Below are 8778 nucleotides of genomic sequence, written 5' to 3'. Positions count from 1 at the left end.
TACCCATGCCACTATAGAGCCACCAGAGACTCATGAGGAGCCGGTCCCACAGCCAGAGACAGAGCCTATCGTTGTACCTCCCACTGATCCTCCGGTTTAGCATCGAGGACGATGCTTGGTTTTAAGTGTGGGGAGGGCACCGGTAGCATTATTTCCGATGGTGAGGATGATAATGAGTTTGTGCTAGAGACACCTACAGGGGCTATGCCGCGCCATGTGCTGCCTCCACCTCACACGATTCCGGCGCTATCGACTGTGCCTAGTCACTATCACAGTCTAGATCTGGATGCCATGCATGAGAGGATCTCGGTTTCTGACACCTGTGGAGTGGATTACAACCTAGACGGCGGTGTGGAGTTTCGGGTCGGACACAGGTTCAGAAGCTGAGAGGCGGTGCTTCAAGGTGTGAAGAACTACAGTATTCGCAAGAGTGCTGAGTACCGTGTGATCGAGTCCGACCGATTAAAGTACCATGTGCAGTACCGTCAAGCTGACAGTGGGTGTCAATGGAGTCTCCGTGTGGCCCTTCGTCAGAATCTCGGATACTGATAAGTTCAAGTTTAATTGTGAATTTGAGTAGTTTTGTATGATATGTTATTTTAGTTAGAGATATTATGTAAGAATAAATTTTTTATTGTGATTAGGGAGGCTCGGAGGTTTGGTGGACCACGTAGCTGTCTGACACCCACCATGTCTCAAGACCATCGTCAATTAGATAGCAGTCTCATCTGCAGAGTCATATTGCCATTGATTCAGTCCAACCCGTCTGTGAGTATCCCGGTCTTGCAAGGTGCGGTCCAGGTAAGCTATCACTTCAAACTGTCATACAGAAAGGTGTGGATGGCAAAGCAGAAGGCGATTGCACAGATCTACGGTGATTAAGAAGAGTCGTACAACAAGGTGCCAAAACTGCTCCAGGCACTGCAGAGCTGTTTCCCCGACACCATATGTGACCTACGCGTCAAACTGTACTACGAAGGACACCTCATGGTGCGAGACTGCTGCATGTTCGACAAAGTATTTTGGGCTTTTTTGTCATGTGTGGAGGCCTTCAAGCATTGCAAGCCATTTGTCTTTGTAGACAGCACACATCTCTATAGCAAGTATGGTGGAGTGTTGCTTATAGCGGTGGCGAAAGACGGGAACAGCAATATACTGCCAATTTCTTTCGCCATTGTTGAGTCTGAGAGCACCGAGTCATGGTCATTCTTTCTTACTAATTTGAGGCGTCACGTCACCCCACAAGACGGCTTACTGGTTATATCCTATGATGCACGGACATTGACACGGACACGGGACACGACACGACACCGGACATGCCGACACGCGAATTTTAAAATCTTACATGACACGGGGACATACATATAAAATATAAAGTATTTTTTAGATAAATCGTAATGATATTTTAATATTTTATTGATATTCAAATATAAATTAAAATTTTTAATTATTTTTAATGTCTTATTTTAATTATATCAAATTTTAAAAATATTTTTGTTTTAATAAATAATAATATATACTATATCTAAATTTATTTTAAGAATATATGTTAAGAATAAGACTGGACACGCTGACACATGATGGTATTTAGGTGTGTCCAGGCGTGTCTGGAGAAGAATTTTTTATTTTTTATTAAGACACGGTTGGACACAGCAGACACACGTGTCGGACGAGTGTCATGTCCGAAATGTGTCCGACACACGGACACGGCAATTCAGCGAAGTGTCCATGCTTCATAGGTTATATCGGACAGATCTCAGGCCATCAAGGCCGCCCTAGCATCCGATGATAGTGGGTGGCATCCCCCTAGGGCTTTCCATGATTACTGTATCAGACACATGACAGTGAATTTCATGAGCCGGTTCAAGTTAGCCGAGGGCAAGCGATACCTCATAAACGCTGCTTACAGTCCAAGTCAGGCCGGGTTTGAGTGGTACATGGATGTATTGAGGGGTGTCTCCTTGGCGATGGCGGACTGGGCTGGTCATTTCAGAAAGGAGATTTGGCTTCAGCATTGCGACAGTGGTCGGAGGTTTAGTCACATGACCACCAATTTGTCCGAGTGCATCAATGCTGTGTTGAAGGGGACCCGCTACTTGCCTATTTCAGCTGTTATACGTATCACGTATGAGAGACTGCAGAAGTTGTTTGTTACGAAGGGTAGGGAAGCGCAGAGCCAGTTGGTGGCTGGGAACCGCTTCTCACAGAGACTCTTAGTGGCCATTGAGAAGAATAGGAAAGGCATTCCGAAGATGCATGTGACACATTGCGATAGGTGGGCCTCTGTGTTTGTTGTGGAGGAGCTAGAGCCGTTCGAGGGCTAGGGTCATGGTTCCTTTCGGGTTCGGCTATCAGAGGGCACATGTGATTGCGGGTTATTCCAGTCTCTTCACTATCCGTGCCGGCACGCAGTTGCCGGGTGCACCGCCGCTAGCATTGAGTGGGTCCCGTATGTAAATCCAATCTACCGGCAGGAAGCTGTGTTCAAGGTGTATGAGATGGAGTTCCCACCCATTCCAAATGAGTCGTTGTGGTCGGAGTGGCATGGAACGATGATGTGTCCTAACCTAACCATGCGGCAAAAGGCGACCAGAAGACCAGTGTCCACCAGATTCCGAAACGATATGGATGATGTCGAGCATCAAGAGAAGCGGTGTGCCTTGTGTAGGCAAGTCGGCCACACTAGACGGGGTTGCCCTAACCAACCCACCGGAGATGCCTAGGTCATTTTAGTTTGGATGTACTTTACTACTTTTTTAGTTTCATTTTGAAAGTGTTGAACTCCATGTTTTAGTTCTTATTGTCATCGTTTAAAGTTTAGTTCTTTAATGTTAAATAATTTCTTCGTCGTATCTCTGAATTATTCGTTACTATGAAAATAAAGATAACATGACATCAACCCAACCAAAATAAACATAACATAAATCCAACGAATACATAAACATAACTCATAATAATGTACACACATACAATCCAACTAAAGTACAGAAAAAATACACAAAATGGCTACTAGTAAACATCATCTGTGGTGGGGATCCTGATAGTGGAGTCTGTGACCGGTGCCATATGGTGGAGGCTGAGCCTGGCGATGCGGTCGAGATGGCCTAGGGTCTCCGCGCATACTGGCTACCCGGCCGGATACCCGCCCCGAACGACGACGTAGAAGCCGGTGATATCTGAGGAATCTAGGAGGTCGTCTGCACGAGACCTGATACATGCTGGTAATCTGCTATCCCAACCTCCCTATCTATGTGGAAACGCTCGGCTAAACGATCCATAGTTACCGGCGCAGCCGTGTGAAGCTGGAAGGCGTCATTAAGGAGGATCTCATCAAGCATCTCCTCCTCCTCCCGATGGGTACCAGAAGGACCACCCTCATGCCAACCAGGAGGTGATATATCCCAGTCTCCCATAGGCTACGCACCGCCGCTCCCAGATGCATGCCAAGCTCCATGTGACGGGGGAGGAGGTGGTGGTAGAGGTAGAGGTGAGGCCTCTCTGTCCTGTGGTATGTCTCCATGCTCCTCCTGGTGGGCGTACTCTGCCTCCTCATCAGATTCAACTCCGACCCCTACCCGTCATGGGCGGGCCCTCTCCCTCCTCACCGGCTCGCCAGGTTGACGCTCTCTATGGCCCCTGTCCCTCCGAGCAGGTCGTCGAGTATCATCCCTACCCTCCCTCGCACGTCGACGTCGATCTGGCACGCCCCAAGGAAGGGCGAGATCGTCCCTGGGCTTGCTGGCAGTGGGCTGTACGTCAGAGGGCAACTTCGCCAGCCTCGGATCCTCTAATAAATCCTGCTTCGATAGATGCCTAACACGAGAAGCCCCACGCCACCAGTCATAGTACTCCAAGGTCGGCCTCGTATCGAACGTGTGGTGCACAGTGATCCGGCGACCGGGCTCAAACCTCTGATGCCATCTATCGTACCACTCATTCAGCTTGAGTGGCCACCATACATCCTCACCTCGACCAGTAGTAGTCAGGTACTTGTCAATGAACATGTTGTGTTAAATACTTCGTTAAGTCATAATAAATGAAATATTTTAACGGATAAGTAAGTAGAAATACAGCATCAGTCTCACCTATCAAGATTTATCGGAGTGCCTGATACCTGCTGCTCTCCATTGAACTGTCGTTTCACCCAATCAACGTGGTGAAATCGGACGATATTGAAGTACAACAGGAGGACGGCTGACAACCATGTTCCCCACTCCTCCTCCTCACGAAATCAGGACGGACACAACGCCTGCAGGGCGGGGTCATCGTAGACTTTCCATGCAAACTGAAGAAAGAAAATTTTCACCAATAACACAAACACAATTATTATACAAAATCTCTTGAATTATCCTTATAACAAGCATACTAAAGGATACAATATCTAACTAATTATAGAAAATAAAAACATACATAATAACTACTGACCTCGTCGAACTGTAGCCGGTCCAGGGAAACCCTCCAACGCAGGACCCTGGCCTCATGCTGATCCTTGTTCTGCTGTGGCAATCCAACCAACCTAACACATCGAACGAGAGCAAAAAAGGATTCTTTAAGTAACATACCAAAAGATTTGACAAAATTATTTAACTCAAATACATAAAAAGACATTTCTGACCTTACAGCCAGCGGATACTGGTAGACGCGTCTATCTGATGGACACCACTGGGAGAATCTCTGATAAATCTAGAACATCAACAACGAAGTGCAGCCGGTGATATCCGTGATGCCCTGCTGAGCTGCCAAAGGAAAGGACTGATACATCCAGGCCAGCACAGCGGAGCCCCAGAAAAACGCTCTACACTCCGTAAAGTCCCTAAGCAACGGTAGCCAACGAAGGTGCACCAGATTGTTGGACTTGTCGGTCATCAGATACCCTCCAATCAGTAATATGATATAACACCTGGTGTACTGTCGGAGGTTCTCGGGATCGTCTGTCTGTGGCATCTGGTGGACACGATCCCGTAGCCACACAAGCTTCAGCGTGAATGACTCCTTCCTCTACGCTGCCTACTGTGCTGCCACGGGAGGCCAAGCACCGAGGTGATGCTCCACCAACACCCACGTCTCCGTATGGTATCACCTACCAAAGTCACGGAAGCACCCCGACGGGGTTACCATGTGCACGTAGGCCTAGGTGGTATGCCACGTCCTACAGGGTGATAGTGACCTCACCCCATGGGAGATGAAACGTGTGCGTCTCTAGACGCCATCGCTCCACCAATATCGAAATAAGGAAATTGTCAAAGGTAAAATCCTTGAGAGGCACGGTGTCACCGAATCCGGCCTCAGCCAGATACGGGACGATGGCGTCCGGTGGAGATAAAGTATGGCTCACTCGCCGAACAGTAGGAGGCGAGGCCTTTGAGTAACGACAAACGAAAATATAGTTTAATTATATAAAATCAATTATAACTTATAAATTATTTGTTAACATTTTAAAAAATTAATTTTACTTCTCATATTATTTATCTCACAAAAGTCTCAAGATTAATTATTTTTATTATTACTTTTATTACAAATTAAATAATATAATGCAACAAAATAAAGTTTTAAATTTCTAATAAAATAAAAATATCAAATTTATTAACGTAACCACTATAACAGCATTAAATTTATAAATACTAACAAAATAGTACAGGAATAACGGGGTTCCAAACTAATCATACCTGAGTTTATACGAACCTAGCACAAGCAGATAGAGTTCTAAATTAAGCCTACAGACCTAACTACTAACTCATATATCAATGTTTCAGATCTTCATGACTACCCTAACAATGACAACATCATTAAATTTAACAATGATAACGAAACTAACCTCAAAGTCGGCCGCCCCGGCATAATGTGTCATCTCGTTCAGCTTGTTTATGTCTCCGTCATTTCCTATTTGGCGCGCCATCACCGCTTGAGTCAAAGGTATAGTCAGAAAGGGTTTAAAGAGGAGAGAAAGATGTTGATAAAGTGAAACTGGGGCCTGGAAGTCGGCTGTAAACGACTTCTATATATAGGCGGGTACGGGCCATATCTCGTTTATAGTGTAAACGAGATATGACACATCTCGTTTACAGTGTAAACGAGATATAAAAAGAGAATTTAAATCGATAATTTTCCGAAAAAATATTTATTTTCGTAATTATTATATTTATTTTATTTATTAAAACAAAAAATCCCTTATTCAAGTAGTAAATTTAATTGTAGTTATGAATTCATCGAATTTTAATTTTTTTTAATTTGTAGGTTTAGATATGAAAAATATTGGTGAACATAATGTTGAGTTTTACTAATTTATAGATATGAAGTTATTGTTTCTTTTAATGGTTCGTGATTAGATAAGTTTTAAAAACTATTTATTGATCTTTGATTTTAAATTTAGTTTTATGATTAATATCTTTAATAAGTATCCACAAATTCAATTTGTAGATCCAAATCTAATAAATAAAAAATAAAAAAATTATATATATGAGAAACTTTTGGGGCAGTCATTTTTAATATTTTTAGCCATTTTTTGACTAGCACAAATACTAAATTGTCTTTAACAAATAAAATTTACTAATTTATGTGTGTAAACTCTGGAAAATGTGAGTACAAATTATATTAATTCATATTTGTAAATTTTGGTAAAATATAGATACAAACTATAATATGTTTTTCAGTCCCCTACACACAGGGACGGATCCAGAGGGACGGATCCAGGAATGTTATCATGGGGGGGCCAATAATATATATAATATAAAAAAATATATGCAAATAAATTATAGTGTAAGATGTATTAAAAAAATATATAGATAGAGAATATATATTTAAAGTATAAAAAATGTGTACTTTTTACTAACGAAGTGGTACACGTCGATTTTTCATATCATAAAATTCATCGATAATAGAATATGTGTCAAAATTTTCAGCAATCTTCTTCTCAATGTAAATCAAAAGATAATTAGCAAGCAATTCATCTTCCATTTTGTTTATGAGTCTATTCTTCACAATATTCATAGCTGAAAAAGATCTCTCAGTTGTAGCAGTTGAAACAGGGAGAATTAATACCAAGCGAATCAAACGATCAATCAAAGGATATGTTAAAGACTTTCCTGTCTTCGTTAATCCTTGACATAACTCCGAAATCGTGCACAAGTTAGTAATTCAGCATGATTAGGAACATCAAGTTCATAATGTTGAGCTTACATTCTAATGTGAAATTTCTCTTGGTCACTGAAGTCACCTGGATAAAACCGTTCTACTAATTCACATACTTTGTTGACACTGAAGAACTTATAATTATCTCTGGGATCTAAAGTTGAACTTAAAGTAAGCAATTCCACCATATTATCATTGAATCTTCCATTAAACTCTTGCAATTGTGTATCAATTACAGCCAGAAATAAATTAACACGGTAATGATGCTCCACTGAAATTTGATCAACAATTTTGCGAGTTCGGCCTCTTCTAGGAATATGCAATGGATTCATATCAGGAACTTCAACTTCATGTTTCTCACAAAATAGTATAACTTCTTTTATGAAAGCCTCCCAACTTGATTCTCTCATTCTTTGGATTAAAGTCTTGGTAGTAGAAACCAGAGTTAAAGCATTCAATATGTCTTGATTATACAAAAATTTGAATCACCAATTTCTTCTCGAATTGTTGCACGCACTTTTCTAGCAAAGATATGCAATATATCTTTCTGAACACTGGAAGATATATATTGAGCATTTTCAGGAGCATTTTCAAGGACAACATTATTAACATTCTGATTACAGGAAGCTAAAAGCTTAATTAACTCAATAAAATTTTTCCTATTCAAAGATCCAGGACTTTCATCATCGCCTCTAAATGCACATGCTTGAAATGCAAGCCATCGAATAGCATTAATAGATGTCTTCAACTTTAAACGGTTATTTGCAATAGTTTCATCACTATGCCTATCAAGAACTTTGTCAATATGCTTAGATTGAGCCATTAAATCATCACAAGATTTCACACATAAATTATTGGGAGAATTAGGAATAGAACCCTCGTGACATACAAATGCACAATTTACCCCATTATTTACTTTCTTCCAATTACTAAATCCTAACTCTGAAAATGCATTTTTTCCATCATTGCGAGCACCATAATGTTTACCAAACAAGTAGCAAGGCAAACAATAAGCAGCATCTTTTTCTGGTGAATATTCTAACCAACTTGAAAATTTCTTAATCCAAGAAGATTGAAAATATCGACAGTGATTGTTATTACCAGAAGCTGGATAGCTAATATTAGTTGGTTGGTATGGCCCAGCTATTATGTATGCTCTACGAATCTTATCACGTTCATTGACATTATACTGCCAAATTGGACGTCGCTTTCCTGGATCCCTTTCTAGTAAAGAGATATCAACATCTCTTTCTAATCTTGGTACTTTGGTTTCATGTTGATGTGTATTTTGAGTAAGATTAGAGAACTCACTTACTTGAACTTCTTGTGAAATAAGATTAGAGGGTTGACTTGTTTGAACTCCAACATTATCAGTAGCTTTTCTCTTAAAAATTGCATCAATTTTACTTTTCTTTTTCATCATAAAATGTTCTAATTTCTTTTTACCTGAAAAAAAAACTCAAAAAATTATATACTTACATAAATAAACAAAATCTAAATATTTTTTTATTAATTAAATATCAATAATAATAATTTTTTTAGTAAATTACTATCAATTTCATTAAAAAATAAAATAAAAAAATAAGAGAAAATAAATCTCAAAAATAAAATGAATACCTTGCGTTTGATATGAATATATTATATATGATT

The 8778-nt window shown here is 40.5% G+C and overlaps 2 protein-coding genes across 2 annotated transcripts; one reads left to right on the top strand and one right to left on the bottom strand.

Annotated features, from left to right (window-relative positions):
- The first annotated feature begins 204 nt into the window (after positions 1-204).
- Positions 205-2723, top strand: LOC127748518 (uncharacterized). The gene is made up of 5 exons (XM_052263104.1): positions 205-374; positions 645-801; positions 919-1257; positions 1740-2285; positions 2385-2723. Exons 1-5 carry the CDS (start codon positions 205-207, stop codon positions 2721-2723), a joined length of 1551 nt encoding a protein of 516 aa, XP_052119064.1.
- A 4859-nt stretch (positions 2724-7582) lies between these two features.
- Positions 7583-8548, bottom strand: LOC107494715 (uncharacterized). Its single transcript, XM_016115751.1, has one exon. The coding sequence runs from the start codon at positions 8546-8548 to the stop codon at positions 7583-7585; it is 966 nt and encodes a 321-aa protein (XP_015971237.1).
- Between the last annotated feature and the right edge of the window lie 230 nt (positions 8549-8778).

This window comes from Arachis duranensis, chromosome 6 (genome assembly GCF_000817695.3).
Source record: "Arachis duranensis cultivar V14167 chromosome 6, aradu.V14167.gnm2.J7QH, whole genome shotgun sequence".
Taxonomy (NCBI): Eukaryota; Viridiplantae; Streptophyta; class Magnoliopsida; order Fabales; family Fabaceae; genus Arachis; species Arachis duranensis.
This window is presented reverse-complemented; position numbering and strand designations above follow the sequence as displayed.